Consider the following 24312-nt stretch of genomic DNA (forward strand, 5'->3'; position numbering starts at 1 on the left):
GCCCTGCTGCTTGTCTGAACTCAGGAGGTGTGAGCTTCCAGTGTACATAACCATAGTGGGAACAGGCTTTGGTACAGCAAGCTCTGCATCTTGCCTGAACTCAGGAGGTGTGAGCATTCCTGTGTACGTAACCGTAGTGGGAATAGGATTTGGTACAGCATTCCCTGCTTCTTGTCTGAACTCAGGAGGTGTGAGCATCCAGTGTACATAACCGTAGTGGGAATAGGATTTGGTAGAGCAAGCCCTGCTGCTTGTCTGAACTCAGGAGGTGTGAGCTTCCAGTGTACATAACCATAGTGGGAACAGGATTTGGTACAGCAAGCTCTGCATCTTGCCTGAACTCAGGAGGTGTGAGCATTCCTGTGTACATAACCGTAGTGGGAATAGGATTTGGTAGAGCAAGCCCTGCTTCTTGTCTGAACTCAGGAGTTGTGAGTATTCCAGTGTACATAACTGTAGTGGGAATAGGATTTGGTGCAGCAAGCCCTGCTTCTTGTCTGAACCCAGGAGGTGTGAGCATTCCAGTGCACATAACCATAGTGGGAATAGGATTTGAAGCAGCAAGCCATGCTTCTTGTCTGAACTCAGGAAGGTGTGAGCATTCCTGTGTACATAACCGTAGTGGGAATAGGATTTGGTACAGCAAGCCCTGTTCCTTGTCAGAACTCAGGAGGTGTGAGCATTTCAGTTTACATAACCATAGTAGGAATAGGATTTGGTGCAGCAAGCCCTACTCCTTGTCTGAACTCAGGAGGTGTGAGCACACCAGTGTACATAACCATAGTAGGAATAGGATTTGGTGCAGGAAGCCTTGCTCCTTGTCAGAACTCAGGCAGTCTGAGCATTCCAGTGTACATAACCATAGTGGGAATAGGATTTGGTGCAGCAAGCCCTGCTTTTTGTCTGAACTCAGGAAGTTTGAGCATTCCCATGTACATAACTGTAGTGGGAATAGGATTTGGTGCAGAAAGCCCTGCTTCTTGTCTGATCTCAGGAGCTGTAAGTATTCCAGTGTACATAACCGTAGTGGGAATACGATTGGGTACAGCAAGCCCTGCTTCTTGTCTGAACTGAGGAGGTGTGAGCATTCCAGTGTGCATAACCGTAGTGGGAATAGGATTTGGTGCAGCAAGAACTGCTTCTTGTCTGAACTCAGGAGGTGTAAGCATTTCAGTGTACATAACCGTAGTAGGAATAGGATTTGGTGCAGGAAACCTTGCTTCTTGTCTAAACTCAGGAGGTGTGAGCATTCCAGTGTACATAACCGTAGTGGGAATAGTATTTGGTCGAGCAAGCCCTGCTCCTTGTCTGAACTCAGGAGGTGTGAGTATTCCATTGAAAATAACCATAGTGGGAATAAGACTTGGTACAGCAGGCCCTGCTTCTTTTCTGAACTTAGGAAGTGTGAACATTCCAGTGTACATAACCGTAGTGGCAGGATGCCCTGCTCCATGTCTGAAGTCAGGAGGTGTGAGCATTGCAGTGTACATAACCGTAGTCAGAATAGGATTTGGTGCAGCAAGCCCTGCTCCTTGTCTGAACTCAGGAGGTGTGAGAATTCCAGTGTACATAACCGTAGCGGGATTAGGATTTGTTGCAATAAGCCCTGCTTCATGTCTGAACTCAGGAAGTGTGAGTATTCCAGTGTACATAACCATAGTGGGAATAGGATTTGGTACAGCAAGCCCTGCTTCTTGTCTGAACTCAGGAGGTGTGAGCATTCCAGTGTACATAACTGTAGTGGGAATAGGATTTGTTTCAGCAAGCCCTGCTTCTTGTTTGAACTCAGGAGGTGTGAGTATTCCAGTGTACATAACCGTAGTAGGAATAGGATTTGGGACAGCATGTCCTACTTCTTGTCTGAACTCAGGAGGTGTGAGCATTCCAGTGTACATAACCGTAGTGGGAATTGGATTGGTGCAGCAAGCCCTGCTACTTGTCTGAACTCAGGAGGTGTGAGCATTCCTGTATACATAACCATAGTGGGAATAGGATTTGGTGCAGCAAGCCCTACTTCTTGTCTGAACTCAGGATGCGTGAGCATTCCAGTGTACATAACCGTAGCGGGATTAGGATTTGGTGCAGTAAGCCCTGCTTCTTATCTGAACTCAGGAAGTGTGCGCATTCCAGTGTACATAACCGTAGTGGGATTAGGATTTGGTGGAGTAAGCCCTGCTTCATGTCTGAACTCAGGAAGTGTGAGCACTCCAGTGTACATAACCGTAGTGGAAATAGGATTTGGTAGAGCAAGCCCTGCTGCTTGTCTGAACTCAGGAGGTGTGAGCTTCCAGTGTACATAACCATAGTGGGAACAGGATTTGGTACAGCAAGCTCTGCTTCTTGCCTGAAGTCAGGAGGTGTGAGCATTCCTGTGTACATAACCATAGTGGGAATAGGATTTGGTACAGCAAGCCCTGCTTTTTGTCTGAATTCAGGAGGTGTAAGCATCCAGTGTACATAACCGTAGTGAGAATAGGATTTGGTAGAGCAAGCCCTGCTGCTTGTCTGAACTCAGGAGGTATGAGCTTCCAGTGTACATAACCATAGTGGGAACAGGATTTGGTACAGCAAGCTCTCTTTCTTGCCTGAACTCAGGCGTTGTGAGTATTCCAGTGTATATAACCATAGTGGGAATAGGATTTGAAGCAGCAAGCCCTGCTTCTTGTCTGAACTCAGGAAGGTGTGAGCATTCCTGTGTACATAACCGTAGTGGGAATAGGATTTGGTACAGAAAGCCCTGCTCCTTGTCTGAACTGAGGAGGTGTGAGCATTCCAGTGTACATAACCGTAGTGGGAATAGGATTTGGTGCAGTAAGAACTGTTTCTTGTCTGAACTCAGGAGGTATAAGCATTTCAGTGTACATAACCGTAGTAGGAATAGGATTTGGTGCAGGAAACCTTGCTCCTTGTCTAAACTCAGGATGTATGAGCATTCCAGTGTACATAACCGTAGTGGGAATAGTATTTGGTCGAGCAAGCCCTGCTCCTTGTCTGAACTCAGGAGGTGTGAGTATTCCAGTGTAAATAACCATAGTGGGAATAAGATTTGGTACAGCAGGCCCTGCTTCTTTTCTGAACTTAGGAAGTGTGAACATTCCAGTGTACATAACCGTAGTGGCAGGATGTCCTGCTCCATGTCTGAAGTCAGGAGGTGTGAGCATTCCAGTGTACATAACCGTAGTCGGAATAGGATTTGGTGCAGCAAGCCCTGCTCCTTGTCTGAACTCAGGAGGTGTGAGCATTCCAGTGTACATAACCGTAGTGAGATTAGGATTTGTTGCAATAAGCCCTGCTTCATGTCTGAAGTCAGGAAGTTTGAGCATTGCAGTGTACATAACCATAGCGGAAAAAGATTTAGGTACAACAAGCCCTGCTTCTTGTCTGAACTGAGGAGGTGTGAGCATTCCAGTGTACATAACCATAGTTGGAATAGGATTTGGTACACCAAGCCCTGCTTCTTGTCTGAACTCAGGAGGTGTGAGCATTCCAGTGTACATAACCATAGTAGGAATAGGATTTGGTGCAGCAAGCCCTGCGCCTTTTTTGAACTCAGGAGGTGTGAGCATTACAGTGTACATAACCATAGTGGGAATAAGATTTGGTACAGCAGGCCCTGCTTCTTGTCTGAACTCAGGTGTGAGCATTTCAATGTACATAACCGTAGTCGGAATAGGATTTGGTGCAGCAAGCCCTGCTCCTTGTCTGAACTCAGGAAGTGTGAGTATTCCAGTGTACATAACCATAGTGGGAATAGGATTTGGTACAGCAAGCCCTGCTTCTTGTCTGAACTCAGGAGGTGTGAGCATTCCAGTGTACATAACCGTAGTGGGAATTGGATTGGTGCAGCAAGCCCTGCTTCTTGTCTGAAATCAGGAGGTGTGAGCATTCCAGTGTACATAACCGTAGTGGGAATAGGATTTGGTGCAGCAACCCCTTCTCTTTGTCTGAACTCATGTGGAATGAGCATTCCAGTGTAAATAACCATAGTGGCAGGATGCCCTGCGCCATATCTGAAGTCAGGAGATGTGAGTATTCCAGTGTACATAACCGTAGTAGGAATAGGATTTGGGACAGCATGTCCTACTTCTTGTCTGGACTCAGGAGGTGTGAGCATTCCAGTGTACATTACCGTAGTGGGAATAGGATTTGATGCAGCAAGCCCTGCTACTTGTCTGAACTCAGGAGGTGTGAGCATTCCTGTATACATAACCATAGTGGGAATAGGATTTGGTGCAGCAAGCCCTACTTCTTGTCTGAACTCAGGATGCGTGAGCATTCCAGTGTACATAACCGTAGCGGGATTAGGATTTGGTGCAGTAAGCCCTGCTTCTTATCTGAACTCAGGAAGTGTGCGCATTCCAGTGTACATAACCGTAGTGGGATTAGGATTTGGTGGAGTAAGCCCTGCTTCATGTCTGAACTCAGGAAGTGTGAGCACTCCAGTGTACATAACCGTAGTGGAAATAGGATTTGGTAGAGCAAGCCCTGCTGCTTGTCTGAACTCAGGAGGTGTGAGCTTCCAGTGTACATAACCATAATGGGAATAGGATTTGGTGCAGTAAGAACTGCTTCTTGTCTGAACTCAGGAGGTGTAAGCATTTCAGTGTACATAACCGTAGTAGGAATAGGATTTGGTGCAGGAAACCTTGCTCCTTGTCTAAACTCAGGATGTATGAGCATTCCAGTGTACATAACCGTAGTGGGAATAGTATTTGGTCGAGCAAGCCCTGCTCCTTGTCTGAACTCAGGAGGTGTGAGTATTCCAGTGTAAATAACCATAGTGGGAATAAGATTTGGTACAGCAGGCCCTGCTTCTTTTCTGAACTTAGGAAGTGTGAACATTCCAGTGTACATAACCGTAGTGGCAGGATGCCCTGCTCCATGTCTGAAGTCAGGAGGTGTGAGCATTCCAGTGTACATAACCGTAGTCGGAATAGGATTTGGTGCAGCAAGCCCTGCTCCTTGTCTGAACTCAGGAGGTGTGAGCATTCCAGTGTACATAACCGTAGTGGGACTAGGATTTGTTGCAACAAGCCCTGCTTCATGTCTGAACTCAGGAAGTGTGAGTATTCCAGTGTACATAACCATAGTGGGAACAGGATTTGGTACAGCAAGCCCTGCTTCTTGTCTGAACTCAGGAGGTGTGAGCATTCCAGTGTACATAACTGTAGTGGGAATAGGATTTGTTTCAGCAAGCCCTGCTTCTTGTTTGAACTCAGGAGGTGTGAGCATTCCAGTGTACCTAACCATAGTTGGAATAGGATTTGGAGCAGCAAGCCCTGCTTCTTGTCTGATCTAAGGACGTGAGAGCATTCCAGTGTACATAACTGTAGTAGGAATAGGATTTGGTGCAGCAAGCCCTGCTTCTTGTCTGAACTCAGGAGGTGTGAGCATTCCAGTGTACATAACCATAGTGGGAATAGGATTTGGAACAGTAAGCCCTGATCTCAGTAGGTGAGAGCATTCCAGTGTACATAGCCATATTGAGCATAGGATTTGGTGCAGCAAGCCCTGTTTCTTGTCTGAACTCAGGAAGGCGTGAGCATTCCTGTGTACATAACCGTAGTGGGAATAGGATTTGGTGCAGCAAGTCCTGTTCCTTGTCTGAACTCAGGAGGTGTGAGCATTCCAGTGTACATAACCGTAGTGGGATTAGGATTTGTTGCAATAAGCCCTGCTTCTTGTCTGAACTTAGGAAGTGTGAGTATTCCAGTGTACATAACCATAGTGGGAACAGGATTTGGTACAGCAAGCCCTGCTTCTTGTCTGAACTCAGGAGGTGTGAGCATTCCAGTGTACATAATCATAGTAGGAATAGGATTTGGTGCAGCAAGCCCTGCGCCTTTTTTGAACTCAGGAGGTGTGAGCATTCCAGTGTACATAACCAGAGTGGGAATAGGATTTGGTACAGTAAGCCCTGCTTCTTGCCTGAAATCGGGAGGTGTGAGTATTCCAGTGTACATAACTGTAGTGGGAATAGGATTTGGTACAGTAAGCCCTGCTTCTTGTTTGAACTCAGGAGGTGTGAGCATTCCAGTGTACATAACCGTAGTGGGAATAGGATTTGGTGCAGCAAGCCCTGCTTCTTGTTTGAACTCAGGAGGTGTGAGCATTCCAGTGTACATAACCATAGTGGCAATAGGATTTGGAACAGTAAGCCCTGCATCTTGTATGATCTCAGTAGGTGAGAGCATTCCAGTGTACATAGCCATACTGCGCATAGGATTTGGTGCAGCAAGCCCCGTTTCTTGTCTGAACTCAGGAAGGTGTGAGCATTCCTGTGTACATAACCATAGTGGGAATAGGATTTGGTGTAGCAAGTCCTGTTCCTTGTCTGAACTCAGGAGCTGTGAGCATTCCAGTGTACATAACCGTAGTGGGAATAGGATTGGGTACAGCAAGCCCTGCTTCTTGTCTGAACTCAGGAGGTGTGATCATTCCAGTTTACATACCCGTAGTGGGAAAAGGATTTGGTACCGCAGGCCCTGCTCCTTGTCTGAACTCAGGAGGTGTGAGCATTCCAGTGTACATAACCGTAGTGGGAATAGGATTTAGTGCAGCTAGCCCTGCTTCTTGTCTGAAGTCAGGAGGTGTGAGCATTGCAGTGTACATAACCGTAGTGGGAATAGGATTTGGTACAGCAAGCCCTGCTCCTTGTCTGAACTCAGGAGGTGTGAGCATTCCAGTGTACATAACTGCAGTGAGAATAGGAATTGGTACAGCAAGCCCTACTTCTTGTTTGAACTCAGGAGGTGTAAGCATTCCAGTGTACATAACCATAGTGGGAATAGGATTTGGTGCAGCAAGCCCTGCTCCTTTTTTGAACTCAGGAGGTCTGAGCATTACAGTGTACATAACCATAGTGGGAATAAGATGTGGTACAGCAGGTCCTGCTTCTTGTCTGTACTCAGGTGTGAGCCTTCCAATGTACATAACCGTACTCAGAATAGGATCTGGTGCCGGAAGCCCTGCTCCTTGTCTAAACTCAGGAGGTGTGAGTATTCCAGTGTACATACCCTTAGTGGGAATAGGATTTGGAGCAGCAAGCCCTGCTCCTTGTCTGAACACAGTAGGTGTGAGCATTCCTGTGTACATAACTGTAGTGGAAATAGAATTTGGTACAGCAAGGCCTGCTTCTCGACTGAACTCAGGATGTGTGAGCATTCCAGTGTACATAATCATAGTGAGAATAGGATTTGGTGCAGCAAGCCCTGCTTCTTGTCTGAACTCAGCAGATGTGAGCATTCCAGTGTACATAAGCGTAATGGGAATAGGATTTGGTGCAGTAAGCCCTGCTTCTTGTCTGAACTCAGGAGGTATGAGTATTCCTGTGTACATAACTGTAGTGGGAATAGGATTTGGTGCAGCAAGCCCTGCTTCTTGTCTGAAATCCGGAGGTGTGAGCATTCCAGTGTACATAACCGTAGTCGGAAGAGGATTTGGTACAGCAAGCCCTGCTTCTTGTCTGATCTCAGGAGGTGTGAGCATTCCAGTGTACAAACCCATAGTGGGAATAGGATTTGGTACATCAGGCCCTGATTCTTGTCTGAACTTAGGAAGTGTGAGCATTCCAGTGTACATAACCATAGTGGGAGGATGCCCTGCTCCTTGTCTGAACTGAGGAGGTGTGAGCATTCCAGTGTTCATAACTGTAGTGGGAATAGGATTTGGTACAGCAAGCCCTGCTTATTGTCTGAACTCAGGAGGTGTGAGTATTCAAGTGTACATAACCGAAGTGGGAACAGGATTTGGTACAGCAAGCCCTGCTTCTTCTCTGAACTCAGGAGGTGTGAGTGAGATTATAATCACCCCCCTTCTTATTTTATACATAGGGTGAGGTGTCACATCAACCGTCACCATTTATCTCAAATCATTGCCACTTTCCTTCCTTCTTCAATGGTCCTGCCTGGGTGTTGAAGGTCTTCTGTAACACAGTCTATCTCTTTGCTGGATGCCCTTGTTTCCAATTGCTGTACTTTCTGTCTCTCCTACATTTTACTGACTTCATCCAGGGGTGTCCATCAACAGCATCTTGCTTTTCTGAAAGATGTACTATATTTAATTGCTTGGTTCAATTGATATTTCATTTCATTTTAATATTAGGGATGTTTATAATTATTTATTAATCCAGTATTGTAATTTGCTACATATTGTGCAACTGAAATTTTTTTTACTTTGTATTGTAGTTTTCATGGTTTTATTATGTTATATGTGTAATTCAATGGTTCCACCACAATATGACATCGGTACTCACACAAAAGTCTCAATTATTGTAACTTACTATGTCAGTACTCGCCAAAAGTCTCAATTATTCTAACTTATTACATTGGTACTCAGACAAAAGTCTTGTTTTTTGTAACTCACTACGTTGGTACTCACACAAACATCTCAATCATTGTAACTCAGTGCGTCAGTATTCACACAAAAGTCTTGATTATTGTAACTCAGTGCATCGGTATTCATATAAAAGTCTTGATTATTGTAACTCAGTGCATCGGTATTCATATAAAAGTCTTGATTATTGTAGCTCAGCATGTCAATACTCACGCAAAAGTCTTGATTATTGTAACTCAGTACATGAGTACTCAAATAAACACCTCGATTATATTAAATGCACAGAATTATATCAATACTCAGTGTCTAGAAAACAACCACTGTGCAGATATTCTATATCATGTAGTGATTCGGTGTATTCTGGGTTATATGATTAGTAGAAATACAGACCAACAACTTCTTGAAATCTTAGAAGATTAATGGAATTTCCCAAATTTTTTGAACAAAAACCTTGAGCAAAATGTGGGTTTCCAATGAAAAAAATGTGTTTTATTTTTATTGGACTGACATGAATGGAATACAGAAAAAGAAGAGCAGCAGCAGGCGTCTGATTCTTCCTCAGAATAATAAGTCACTGCTGATAACTCTTCCCAAAAGTAGCTGTCATTAAAACTGCTCATCACAAAGGATAACGTCTGGAAAACCTGGGAGCAACAACAGTCAAATCAACAGTCACATGTGGCTTCTTTGTGTGCTAGAAAAACAACTAGAATTTCCACCAATGCAGCTCAAGCCCCCTGCTTAAGGGATATGCTGGAGGCATTGGCACCTAACTCTAAATAGCTTTGGTGGGAACTAAATAAATCACAGGCAGCATTACCGACTCTCAAGAGTAAGTGCCCTTCTCCACATGTAACTACAACTTGAATTTTACCAGAAACTACAGAGAGTTCCTAGTAATTACAATCCAAGAAATAACTGGAAGTTTCCCATATCATCTCATAACCCCACCCAGTTTGAATGCAGCAGAATATTGTCAGCTTTATAACTTAGTGGCATTCAGTGCAACCTTTTATTTCTTACAGCTTTCAGCAAAAGGAACTGAAAAAGCTCTCAGCAACTTAATATACAAAGCTGGGCCTGTGTCCTCTAATTTGCACTCTTCCTTTCTTAAAATGGCCTCCACATTCATTGCCAGTCCCCTTATCCATATATATAATTTGTTATTAACTATTGTTATATTCTAATAACATTTAAACATGTCATAATAATCTACCCACACCGAAAGGTGTACCTTGCCAAGAGCAAACCTCTTTCTACTAACAAAAATATTTTAAACTTAGTTTACAAACCAATCTTTGAATGTATAAAAAAAATATGGGTTTCTATGTCACCAATACCATGGTTCCTGCAAATGATTTAGCCCCAGGGCAGTGTTATACAGAGCAACTGAAACTATTCTCAGTAAAATTAATGAGTCCCTGTTCAGAGGAGTTCTATTTATTGACATAGCCTGGGCCTTTGGAACAGTGGTTTAGCCACATCTAGTACAAAAACTCACCAGACTAAACTTTGACTCTCCTACACTAAACTGGCTTCGAAGGTATCTTTAAAGTACTGCATTTTAAGTGTATGCCCAAAACATACTCATTGAATGTAATTCTCTAAATACAAGTGGTTCCTCAAGGATCAGTTCTTGTCCCACTTTTCTTTTCACTCTTTAGCAATATCAATTGTGATTTATCAAAACTAAATACAGCTAGGCATGCTGATAACACTCCTTTCAGAATTCAGCAAAAGCCCTAGTGCCCTCCAACAAGAAGCTGCAAACCAGTTTTACAGACTTGTGCAACTGGACTTACAATAATAAACTTCTGATTAAGCTGGTTAAATCATATGTTGTGGTACTTGGCTTCTACTAGAGACTATTTGGTTTACTCCATTTTGTTGGTCACAGATGACTTTCTAAAGAAATTGAATGAAGCTATGGAGTTACTAACAAGAAAGGATAACTTACTGCTAACCACGATGGATGCCACAAGTCTGTTCACCTCTATACCTAATGAGTATGGAACAGAGACTGTGAGAAAAGTAATAAGGGAATCAACTAAGGATGTTAATCTAGTATGCTCTTTATTGGAGATAATTTTAGATATAAATTTCTTTGTTTATGGTCCATCTATATATTGGCAGCGGTGGGGGGGTTGCCATGGGCACCCCCTGCGCCAATAGTTATGCGAATATTGTTTTATCAGATTGGGAAAGTAAATATATCATAAGTAGTTTAAATCCATGGTTACAACAAGTCAAGTATTATGGTCACTTTGTGGACGACATTTTCTTGCTTTGGGATGGAGATGAAACACAGTTCTTATTGTTTTTGCAATATTTAAATGGAACAACACCTTTTTTGAAATTCACAAGTCAATTCTCAAGAGAGTCCATTAGCTTCTTAGATGTAACAATTCGACTTAACAAAGAAGGCTTAGTGGAGACATCACTCTATAGAAAGTCAACGTGGAGGAATCATTACCTCCATAAGAGTAGTATGCATCCAAGACATATTATGGACAATATAATGAAAAATGAAGTCTCAAGGATCAATAGAAGATGTACACAGGAGACAGTGATTTAGCAAGAAGTTAATAAATTACAAAAATGTCTACAAGCACGAGGTTATAGGGAGAATGATATCAAGCCACATGCTATTAAGTGTCATAGATATCGATCTAAATCAAAGGAGATGAAGCAGACTACTTCCCCATTATGATTAATGATGTAATAAAACAAATCAAGGACATAGTAGATTTTGGCCAATTTTGACGCAAGATCCTAAACTTCAAGCTGTAGTTGGTGAAAGACCACATTTTACCTTTAAAAATAAAAAGAACCTAAAGTGACTTTTATGTATGAAGGATGGTTTTTTGGAACCTGCAGTTATAGGACGCAAAGGGACGTTTCAATGTGGAAATTGCTCTGTATGCATTTATATTGGCAGTGGCAACACTTTTAAGCATCCTAATATGGATAGAGTATATACTTTTAATTGCAAAACCACATGTTCTTCCAAGAATCTTGTCTATTTAGCTACCTGCAAAAATTGTACGTCCTTCTGTGTTGGCAAGACCAACCAGGTATTTAGAAAGAGATTGCTACGGCATTTGAGTGATATTCACAGGGGAGATGTGCATAATGCTTTAGCTATGCATATTTTGGAATTCCCTGGCCATAGTTTCTTATTCAAAGTTATTGAAAAAGTCTGCGAAAGCAATAAAAGAGGAGACATTAGTACTAAAACTGAATTATGTGAAACTAAATGGATATTAAACTTGCGGGCTGATCGCCCTCCTGGGTTGAATGCGGTTGTTCCTCTGAAGCCATCATTAAAGGCAAGGAGACCTACCATTGGATAAAAAGAAGGTGTGTTAGCAATATTCCACCTTGATAGGCTGCAGATTTGCATGGAGAAGGGGTTGTCTCTTTTAAGACTTTTTATTGGCTCTTTCAAACCTATTAATTTAGTTAATGGAGTCCCTAGTCATCACGATCTGATGAAGGTTTTACCGAAAGCGCTTATCGTACATATATTTCGGATGGATATATTGATGTTTTACAACTTTTGTGGTACTATCCAGCCATGGAATATTAAGGATTTGTTGGCAATTCCCTTGCTTTTTCTTTGAGGGATACAGCAACACTAAAAGTATATTGTGGATCTCAACGTTTTTTACCTGTTTATTGGCGTACCTGCTAGCCTTGTGAATGTGAACTAGCGGCATTGGAATTCACTTTCTGCTGAATGAGGAGCTTAGAGAACGGACAGTGAGTTTTGGTAACTCTTTCGTAGTGACTGGCGTACCTGTAGCGTTTATTTTGTTTGATTTACTAACGCTGAAGGTGCATAGTGAATTTCTGCTATTATTCAAGAAACACCGCTACGTAAGAGTGCATTTTGAATTTGTTATCTTTTTGTGTTTGCCACGTGGAAGTGAGCTTTGGCAACTGTTATATTGTCTGATGCATTCAGCTATACCAGAATATTGGAAACAAACAAACTGTGGATTTTGGCAGTATCGCAAACCATTAGTGTAACAATTACTTTATCAAACTGTATCTTTCACAGAAGAGCATATTTCTCTTAAAAGCTTTTACTATGACAGTTAACCGCCACTGATTTCACTGTGTTTCCAGGAGCGATTTAACTGCATGTCAAAGAACACTTTGGAGACAGTGCATACGCCTCTATAGAAGCGTTTTTTACAACTTAACTAATTTGTTGAGTATGGTGCACACGCCTTCGTAGAAGCTATTTCTATACTCTATAAGCTGCTGGGGCAGTTTATGCAGATTTTATAAGTGAAAATGGTCTTTTAATAAAAGATTTAACAAAAGTATAACTTGTTTTTTGAAACCAGTAGCCGTGGAGTAGCAATTTGATTTATCTACATTTTGTTGGTCATGGATAATAACAAAGGTTGCATAATATGTGAGCAAGGATAGCAGAGGATTTCTTTAGCTTCTACTTTAAACTTTATGCATCATGCTGACAAGGTAGTGAAGGAACACTAGTACAATTAAAACTTTGCAATAAAATATCTTCTCTTTGCCATCACTTCAAGCCCTTGCAAAAAAGATCCTTATACCAAAACTGGAATATGGCCTTCCAATAATTTCCTATCACTCGAGCACAAATACAAAAAAACTATAGACAATTATTAACAAAATGTGCAGATTTGTTTGGCTGATAACTCAATCCATCACTGTGTCCTCCCAAAACACTCGAAGTGGTTACCAATAACTCCTAGAGCTTATTTTACTGTTCAGTACACCGCTGTTCAAAATAATCAAACAGCCAATGCCCCAGCATTAAAAGCTAAAGTACTCATTAAATATTAGTGTTACTCAGGGAAAGTGGAAGAGTCAATAACACTTGTTAGATCCCATTTTCAAACTGCAATAGGCAAAGGAGCATTCTCTAAACTTGGAGCCAAACTCTTACTGAGAAGTGACAGTACAATGCATTGACTCAGGTTAAGTCTTCCTTAAAACAGCAAAATGAAGCTGCTTTCAAGTGCTTCACAGATAATGGCTAACTCAGCTAGGTACTTCATGCCCTTAAACTTATTACTTTACTTTGCTTTCCTCACACAGCCCAGTATTACTAAACATTTTCTAAATAATAGGTACTCAAGTCCAGTTGTCAACTGTATATAGAGACAATGCTTCTCGTTTCATTCTTGTGAATTACTGTGAAAAGACTGTACATCTTTGAAAGTTAGTATGCTGTTGATGTGCATATAAGTATGTTGTTGCAGCTGATTTTTGTTTTTGCGATTATGCTTTGTGCAATAACTGCACTTATTAGCTATTCAATTGTTAATTGCATTACAGTTCTTATATTATATTTATCTGTATGCCCCAGTGACCTGGGTTATGGCTGAAAAGGGACTTTAACCAGTCTACTTACCTGGTTAATAAAGTGAAATAAAATTAAATTTATAATTATATAGCCCTGGACCAAGCTATGTGCATGCAAGAAGCAGATAATGGTAAAACAGCTCTGTGCAGAGGAACAGAAACTGCTCATTTCAAGGAAATGGCTGATATACTTTGATCTTCATATACCAGTAAGGCTGTCTTCAAATACCTGTAAAGTTAGCAAGTCAGCCTTTACACCATAGTTTAGGAACACTTCCCTATGTCATGGAAGATAGGCACATCCTGAATGTTTTTCACAACTAGAACACAAAGCTTGTGCTTCAGTCTGTGGTATAAAGGCATTCCCAACATGTCTATGTGCTCATCATTTACACTAGTATTATTTTTTCACAGCTAAGTAAATTTATCCATTTTTCCAATGCAAGTATCATCAGATATCTGAGGAAGGCAGCTACATAGCTATCTTACAAGTATGCCCGAGATGATGAAGTTGCTTTGTTTTAGTTATGTCTATACCAAAATTAACTGAATAAATGACAAAAAAAGTCTTACTGGGTTCTGGCACAGTCTGAATCAGAGTCTGCACAATTTCTTATTGAAGTCCTACATTACTCCACTGTGTTTCATTCATGTAAACTACAGTATGCCACCCCAGAGAAATATGTTATATCTGGCTATTAATGTACTCAGAATTGACAGACACTGAGCTTTCATAAACAGTAGCTTTACTGACATGTTCTCTGTACTATCTTTGAAAGACTCAGCCTGAATTGCAGCTTTTAGACCCCAATTTATGCCTGAAGAATTTTAAAATTTTCTAAAAAAATTAGTTAGCAGAAACTTTTCTCAGGTACTTAAGAGTTACCAAGTGACAAAAGTCTGGAAAGGGGCAACATGGAACACTGCATTTTGGAAATATCAGGTACCATGAATTCAACAATAAAGTGATATTTAATTGCAGTCTGAGAACATGGTGTAATTTGTTATAACCCACTTGCCATCTTATTAAAGTAAATGAACAGCTGTAACTGATAGCATCTTTAACTAAAGGTGGCAAAAGGAGTGACAGTTTAGGACTACAGAAAAGGTCACAGCAGAGGTCATATGGTCTTACCACAACAACAAAGAGATAGGATACTTATGTCTACCACTGGTGACCACTGTTGAGCTAGCAATCCTGATGTCAAAGGACCAGCAAGAGAACAAAGACAAAATGGCCAAATGTGAGCACTCCTTTTACTGGAAGTGGGATTAGGGAAGATGTAGCAACGGTGACATCATGGGAGTTTAAGGATGGGTAAGGACTTGTAGAGCCCATAGAGTTATAGGAAATTATTAGATATGAAATGTTATTAATACAACGGAGCATGTGTGCAGTGATACCAATGCCTGCTCATTCCTTTGGCGTTAAAAGTGTAAGTATCACAATCTGCAGTGTAATGGCTTTTTTTGTGCCCTTCAGCTCTCCCACCTTTGTAGGCATCGAGATCACTAATTACTAAGACCCTTATTCTCAGGAATGGGGGTCCCACAGTATAATGATGTTACATTGGGATACTGCTTAGTGGCACCACAGAGAGGGTGAAAAGTGGGTCAGCTGAGCATATGTAGGACTGTTGGTCAGTGGTGGGGATGTGCTTGAAACAGGGAAAAAAAAAAAAAAAAAAGAGGAAAAACGGAATAACGTTCTATTGGATTGGTTCAGAATAGTCTCAGATAGGGTTGGACAAATATAATTTGAGAAGACCATAATATTCAAATAAGAATATTATAAATATTATGCTGTTCTCAAATAATATTCAAATAAGAGGTCGTGGTGGTGCAGCGGTTAGTGTTGTTGCCTCACAGCAAGAGGTTCTCGGTTTGATTCTTGGCTGGAGTGCCTTCTGTGTGGAGTCTGCATGTCCTCCCTGCGGTCAAGTGATGTTTAAAAACATGCAGGTAGGTGCGTGCGTGAATGGGTGTGCCTTCTTTGAAGGCTGGGCTGGCACCTCGGCACCGTAAAAATCCACTGCTAATCATTAGTGGACCGGAGTTCCGCTGTGGTGACCCCTAACCGGGAAAAGCCAAAAGACATTAGATTTATAATATTCAAATAAGAGCAGCTAAGGGAAACAACTGATGTCTTAATAATATGTCACTGCTTGCACAGCCATGCAGATGTCTTCACATATGCTAACTCTGCAATTATTACCTTGCAAAGAGTACAGATATGTAGCTAGCAAAGCTTCATCAGAAGTTAATTCCAGGCACCCCCTCCAGACCTAGCAGCTGAATTAATGTCAATTCCAAGCTGTTTGAAACATGGGTACATTTATGAATAAACAATTAAAAAAAATCAGTGCTGTCATACATACTTAGCAATGTGTGCAGACAAAAATGTATATATATTTTTTTGTTAAAGACTCAATTGTTTTCTAATATAACAATGATGGAGATAATGTAAAGTACAGTTATTTGGCAATAACATACTGTTCAAGTTGGGAGCTGATGATGTTTGAGACTGTCTCATCATAAATATATGAATTAGTCTTTATTTTTCTCTCTCTGTACAAAAACTGAACATAATGCACTGGGCTTTCTTCTTTTCATCAAAAGATGACTCCGTATAAAAGAGTAATGGTTTTATTTCTCTCTTATTTCAACAGCATTTCCTTGTGAACAAACATTAAATCAGGCCAGAGTTTAAAGACTTGTCTTCTTTAGTGCTACTCATGATTCAGCAGTAATTTATCAGTAAGCAGGGAGATGAAACAGTTTTACAAGTGTCTAGAATTTTTATAGGCTCTTTCTCTTCCCATTGCTTTGCTAATTAATAACAACATAGGCTAAAAAAGGTGACCAGTTATTTTATCTTCTGTATAAGATTAACTTTTTTTAAACACTGATTATTTAATTATGTAGAATCTTCTAGAGCCAGAAAAGTAAGCTAATTTTCTGATTTCTCTGCAGAATCAAGTGTCACTTCATTGCCATTAGCAGCCAGATGCAATTCAGTTGTCCTTGTCAACGATCTTCAGAAGGGCTTAGCTATGTTACTACCACTCCATATAAAAAGATACTTAAAACTGTAATAATGGCCTCACGAGAACAGCCTGTGATTCTGAAAGAAGTTACAAAGTGGAAATAATCACTTTCAGTTAATTCTGGCCATAGGAATGCTATATAAATGCACTCTATCAATCGCTTTTGTTTCTCGCTGCAAAGCCACTTTGTACTCAAGTTAGTAAAGCTCTGTAAGCTGAGTTGAAGCTATGATGTAACGAAAACAATTCATTTTCATTAACTTTCATTTCTATGTATTTTCTTAGCTGCAGAACAGAACTCTTTATTACTTGTTTTTACTTCTGTTTAAACTTAAATCTTATGTAGTGAAATGGCATATCAGTTATATATAGCAGAAACAATGCCATTTCATCTTGAGATAAAATGACATTAAAACCAATTAAAGGCATATTTAAATTTAGAAGGAAGACAATAGAGAACCTCATATTAAACAAGCAAGCTAAGAATGTCTGTAATCTTTTTAATAAATCTGTAAAGGTGAAAGCTTTAATCGACTTTAGTGCACCACTGCTTTAAGGAACAGACCTCAGACTTTGCCAGAATTCAATACTTGTATTAAAAAAATACTTTACCTCTTCGAAGAGCTCCAGACTGTATGTGTTGTCATCATCAGCAAAGTATACAATCCCTGGGTCAGTGCTGTTTACAGGAAATGTCTCCCGAAGCCATCGCAGGGCTAGATTCCTTTGCATTGTTCCCCTAGGAATACGAGGATCCCTCATGTCCCCCCTCAGTTTGTAATTACGTGGTGTTTCTACATTCAGATGTGTATAATTTAGTCCTGTTTCTCTGAGAAGCTTTGTCACCAGTGATGTCCTCCGTTGTGAGTCCTCCACTAAAATCCAGTGTAGATTTGGTACATGCAGAAATGTGTTAGCAAGTCGTGTGAGTTCTGCTTTCTGCACAGGCCTGCTGTAGGTGGGGGTGATGACATGAATAGTTGGTAAAGTATCGGACCAAGGAGGTGGCCGTGTGTAAACATACTCTGTCCTTACTACTTCCACAATGTCCTTGTCAGGTGAACAGTATTCTTTAGAATCTAAACCCTGTGTAAAGTCTCGTCTGCTATCACTCCCGTCATCTAAAAAAAAAAAAAAAAAAAGACAAAATATTTATGATAAATAATAAAAACTTGTTTTGTTAAGGGAAAAACTTCAATGTTACTGTGCTGCTTACTGTTATAACATTTAGGACTGGAACTTTTCATAGTCATACATTTTCAGACCACTGTAGGGCATGGCATATTTATAGATATAAATGTTACGTTATATTTGAAAGTTAAGCTTTCTTCTATACTTCCAGTCATTTCTAAAAACCCATAATGACAATCATTCTTCTGTTCAGAAACAATGTGGGTGCCTGTCTTCCAAGCTGGTGGTAAGGATACGTATACTAATTTAAGGGCATTCTAATACCTGATGGGAGCAGCCATTTACTGTTAGCTCTAAAATAATGCCAACGTTCTTCCATCATTACTGTTAATGATTTGAATTAATTTGCTCCACTGAGACTAAGAATGTGTATGATAAGATCACTAGGGTGTGTGTGTGTGTGCATGTGTGTGTATGTATGTATGTATGTATGTATGTATATATATATATATATATATATATATATATATATATATATATATATACGGTTCCACTTCATATCATCGAATTACCATTTCATCGAATTGCAAATCATCGAGACCAAATCGTCGAAAACTCATTTCATCGAATCTCAAATCATTGAAAACTATGAAGCAACCACAAATAACATCCCAGACACTTTGTACTATGTTTATGCAGGGGGGGCAAGCCCCCCTGCACCCCCCATGTGGGGGGCTCCGCCCCCCCCCGTAATTAAATATACCAACTCCAAGGTCGCACTACAGTGGGGTTTTTAACGTTGTGGAATGTTATTTGTAGTTGCTTCATAGTTTTCAATGATTTGAGATTTGATGAAATGAGTTTTCGATGATTTGGTCTCGATGATTTGCAATTCGATGAAATGGTAATTCGATGATATGAAGTGGAACCATATATACATATCTGTGTATGTTTTTGTATGTATGTATAAAAATACATTTAATTAATACTAGTTAGCAATAGACAGACATAAATTACAGGGTATCACCCACTGTGGGGGAATACTAATTGATACAAATTAGTAATCCAAATAAGAAAGTGGTGCTCAGAACCACAAACCATGCACAGGAAACCAAGCTATGTTTTAATTTAGTGCTTTCATCAAATACAGATGTCTTCAGAATAGTCATCATCTTCTTTCGGCTCTTCCGGTTAGGGGTCACCACGGCGGATCATCTGTTTCCATTTCTTCCCGTCCTCTGCATCTTGCTCTGTCACACCAACCAGCTGCATGTCCTTTCTCACCACATCCATAAACCTTTTCTTAGGCCTTCCTCTTTTCCTGTCACCTGGTAGCTTCATCCTTAGCATCTTTTCCCAATATACTCAGCATCCCTCCTCAACACATGTCCAAACCAACGTAATCTTGCCTCTCTGGCTTTGTCTCCAAACTTTCCAAGCTGGACTGAGCCTCTAATATACTTTTCCTAATCCTGTCCACCCTCGTCACACCCAGTGTAAATCTTAACATCTTTAACTCTGCCACATCCAGCTCAAACTCCTGCCTTTTTGTCAATGCCACTGACTCCAACCCATATAACATAGCTAGTCTCACTACCCTCTTGTAGACCTTCCCTTTCACTCTTACTGGTACTCATCTTGTCACAAATCACTCCTGACACTCTTTTCCACCCACTCCATCCTGCCTGTACTCTCTTCTTCACCTCTCTTCCACGCTCACCGTTACTCTGAACTATTGACCCCAAGTATTTAAACTCATCCATCTTCGCCACCTCTACTCCTTGCATCCTCACCATTCCTCTATCCTCCCTCTCATTCACACACATATATTCTGTCTTAGTCCTGCTGACCTTCATTCCTCTTCTCTCTAGAGCATATCTCCATCTCTCCATGGTCTCCTCCACCTGTTCCCTACTCTCACTACAGATCACAATGTCATCTGCAAACATCATAGCCCACAGGGACTCCTGTCTGATCTCGTCTGTCAACCTGTCCACCACCATTACAAATAAGAAAGGACTCAGAACTGATCCTTGATGTAACCCCACCTCCACCTTAAACGCATTCATCACTTCCACTGCAGACCTCACTGCTGTCACACTACCCTCATGCATATTCTGTACCACTCTTACATACGTCTCTGACACTCCTGACTTCCTCATACAATACCACAACTCCTCTCTAGGCACCCTGTCATATGCTTTCTCTAAGTCTACAAAAACACAATGCAACTCCTTCTGACCTTCTCTGTACTTCTCCATCAACACTCTCAGAGCAAGCATCACATCTGTAGTGCTTTTTCCCGGCATGAAACCATACTGCTGATCACTAATCATCATGTCCCTTCTTAACCTAGCTTCCACTACTCTTTCCCATAACTTCATGTTGTGACTGATCAATTTAATCCCTCTGTAGTAACTACAGCTCTGCACATCACCCTTATTCTTAAAAATCGGTACCAAAACACTTTTTCTCCATTCCTCAGGCATCCTCTCACTTTCCAAGATTTCATTAAACATTCTGGTTAAAAACTCCACTGCCATTTCACCTAAGCACCTCCATGCTTCTACAGGTATGTCATCTGGACCAACAGCCTTTCCATTCTTCATCCTCTTCATAGCTATCCTTATGTCTTCCTTGCTAATCCATTGTACTTCACGATTCACTATCCCCACATCATCCGACCTTCTCTCCCTCTCATTCTCTTCATTCATCAACCCCTCAAAGTACTCTTTCCATCTCCTGAACAGACTCTCCTTGCTTGTATGTTTCCCTCATTATCCTTTTATCACCTTTACCTGCTGCATATCTTTCCTAGCTCGGTCCCTCTGTCTAGCCAATTGGTACAGGTCCTTTTCTCCCTCCTTAGTGTCCAACCTTTCATACAAATCTTCATATGCCTTATCCTTAGCCTTCACCACCTGTCTCTTTGCCATGCACCTCATCTCCTTATACTCCTGTCTACTTTCTTCATCTCTCTGACAATCCCACTTCTTCTTTGCCACCTTCTTTCTCTGTATACTCTCCTGTACTTCCTCATTCCACCACCATGTCTCCGTGTCATCCTTCCTCTGTCCAGATGTCATACCAAGCACCTTTCTAGCCATCTCCCCTACTAGCTCTGCTGTAGTTACCCATTTATTTGGTAACTCTTCACTGCCACCCAGTGCCTGTCTTAACTCATCCCTGAACTCCACCTCACAATTACCCTTTTTCAATTTCCACCATTTGATCCTTGGTGCTGCCCTCACATAGTACAAAACCAAATAAAATGTCTTTATAAAACCAACTCTAGCAGTTCATTGGACAAAAGATAATTAAATAATGACATCATTTCCCCTAACCATTTTTAAATGTACAAAACAATGAAACATGAACCAAGTAGTAAAAGAAGTTACAGTAACAGTGACTTAACAAATCTGTATGCACCATCAAAAATATTAAAAACAATACATGGATTTTAACCTAAGCAAAGAGCTGATGGACAACCTGTCATTTAGCTCAGGCTTTAGACAGGCGTTAGCTCTTATTTGCCACTTTAGTTCCAAAAATTCAAGATCATCAAGTGGTTCCCCCCAAGAGCCCAGCTTGACATGATCAATGGCACCAAATTTGAAAGAGTGTGTGGGGAGCATCGTAATGTGTTTGTAGAGTGCGTTACTCTCATTATGCTCTTTGATGTCATATAAATGCTGGTAAATTCTCTGTTTAAAGGCTCTCTTGGTTTTACTAATGTAAAAACCATCACAGGAGTCACATACTGCGATATAAACAACCCCTTTAAAATAGCAATAATACTTTTTCCGTGGTGTAATGGTCCCAAACCCTTTTCCTACCAATTTGACTTTGTCAATGATGAAGTGACATTGTGCACATCTCCCACATCTAAAGTTACTACTGCCACTTGGTTTACATACTTTTTTCTCAACTAAACCCTTCAGCGAGATGTCCTTTTTGTACACCACTAGGGGTTGTTCACCTACTTGATTGACCACATCAATATCTAAACTAAAGATCAACCAAAATTTGGATTTGACCTGTTTAATATCAAAAAAATATAAGGTGTAAGGGAGAGTTAAAGCTATGTTAAATCTATTATGCCCAACCGGGTCTGACCCATCCCTTTCGGGTCCACTATTGGACAGCAGGACACTATAAATCCCCTGTTCCCTTTTCATTATTACCTCTTCAGCTAAACTGCTAATAAAGGCGGTAAGGTATCCCCTTCTCTCCAACATTTCTTGCAGTATTCCACATTCTTTCACAAAGTCAGTGTTGTCGGGTACCATTCTGGCCAGTCTAACATATTGCCCTTTAACTAAAGATTTATTTTGGTGTAAAGGGTGCCAGCTTGGAAAGTGTAGCAAAGAATTAGATTAGGTGGGCTTTCTGTACAAATGGGAAGTAAACACTTTCCTGTTGTAGTCTTTTTTAATGGTAATATCTAGGTAGTGTAAAATGTTGTTGTCTTTAGCCATACCAAATTTCAAAAATTCGGTGGTGTTAATATAAGTAAAAAAATCTATCCAAATCATTCTCACTACCTTTCCATAAAACGACTAAATCATCTAAATATGGGCCATACAGCACCCAAAAATGTTTGAAGTCTGAATCCAAAATGTATAAATCCTCCCACTGGGCAAGAACAGTGTTAGCAAAGGCAGGGGCACAACTAGTGCCCATGGCAACCCCCTGTATCTGCTTGAAAATCTGCCCTTCAAAATTGATGAAATTGTTGTCAAGAACTAACTCCATACAAGTACGGAGTGCTAGAATGGTGTTGTGGTCCATACTAGTGTTGAAGCAAAGATAATCATAAAACCATTCAAGACCTACGTCGTGGGGGATTACAGAAAAAGGGTCACAAATGTCGATAGTGACCATGATTAAATTGTCAGCATACATTTCTGGCTTGATTTTCCCCAAGAAATCCCATGAGTCTGTGATCACCCATTGTGTATCATCCAACACATGCTTCACCTTGCTATTGATGAATTTAGCTAGGCAAAAAGTTTTCGAAGCTTTAGCGTCCGCAACTGGACATAAAGGTGGACTGACAAAGGATCTGTGGATCTTGGAGATTCCAAAAATAGTGGGAATCCTTGGGTGCTTGAAATCAAGAAACTTGTAAAGATCAAGACTAATTTGACCATTAAGTAGTAGTTCCTCGATTGTCAGGTTGATGTTCTTATAAGCTAAATTTAGTTCATTTCTAGACACTTCAACATAGGTTTCACTGTACAGCAACTCAAAAATGCTTCCATTATAAACATCACTGTTCATAACAACCAACCCTCACCTTTGTCAGGTTTCATAAGTCTTAAATCACCTCTATCCAGTATATCATATAGTAAAACTCTTTCAGCCTGGGTGAGGTTGGAAGTGTCATGATGCCTGTCATTCTTAAGGACTTCCCTAATCTCTAACTCGCACAAAAGTTCAAAAATTTACATCATAGTATGTACTGGGGGGGGGGTGGGTAAATGTGCTAGGTCTAGACAACCGTCATTCTTAAGGACTTCCCTAATCTCTAACTCGCACAAAAGTTCAAAAATCTACATCATAGTATGTACTGGGGGGTAAATGTGCTAGGTCTAGACAACCGTCCTGTGTTCACACTCAAACCTCGATCAGAAAAACGCAGTGCAAGATTCAACTTTCTACAAAAGGTTTTAAGCTGTAAAATTGTGTCAGCTATATTGGCTTTCCTTGCTGGCACAAAATTAAAACCTTTAGAAAACAATTCCGCCCATTCGGGATTCACATTAACCTGACTGTAATTATACACAGTAAAATTGCCAGCAAGGTTTTTCACAATAGTGACACCATCATTTCCTACCAAACCATTCATGTTTATCTCTGATAAGATCCTCTCCTCCCCCTCCACTGACTCTGACAAGATTGGTGACCAGACCTCCAGCTAATTTGGCCCTGGTTGTTCTGGTTCCTTATTCTCTCTGATCTCCTCAGGGGTGGTGGGTCTAAAGGAACATCCCCAGAATTACCATTAAAATCATCACTTTCAATGTTGTTGCTAAAATCAATGAGAGCGTTACTAATAAAATAAGAAGCTTGTTGCCCAGTTGGTGAGTCAGGAAAGGCCTTACCGGCCTCATAGTCGTTTTTGTCCCTTAAGAGCATCTTTTCTTTTCTAATTTTTAATTTCTGTAACTCAATATCAGCAAGTCTGAAAATGTAAAAAAAAACTTGTTTTTCCAATGCTCAAACCGTAAGTCATTTTTAATACTAACTTCCATCCTGTTAATGTCTCTCAGTAGCATAGCCACATTATTTTGTTATTGTCAGTGATAAGTAAATGAAAAGCTCACAGCCCTGCTTATTAAAAAATTTGATAAGGTCTTGATGCAGCTGCGAATCTTTAATAAGTCCGGTTGGGTATTTCCATGACTGGAGATCCTTAGTTATGTGCTCTTTGTTTAAA

General features: G+C 40.7%; 1 protein-coding gene across 3 annotated transcripts in view; it reads right to left on the reverse strand.

Annotated features, from left to right (window-relative positions):
* Window positions 1-24312, reverse strand: part of B3GAT1 (beta-1,3-glucuronyltransferase 1) — a 2298313-nt gene that overhangs the window by 228095 nt on the left and 2045906 nt on the right. For all 3 annotated transcript variants that reach the window (XM_044081176.1, XM_044081174.1, XM_044081175.1), the window contains one exon: window positions 17352-17860. In XM_044081176.1, coding sequence (XP_043937111.1) covers window positions 17352-17860 — 509 coding nt within the window. The remainder of the gene's footprint in view (window positions 1-17351; window positions 17861-24312) is intronic.

Source organism: Protopterus annectens, chromosome 8.part0, assembly GCF_019279795.1.
Source record: "Protopterus annectens isolate FY-2018-M chromosome 8.part0, PAN1.0, whole genome shotgun sequence".
NCBI lineage: Eukaryota > Metazoa > Chordata > Ceratodontiformes > Protopteridae > Protopterus > Protopterus annectens.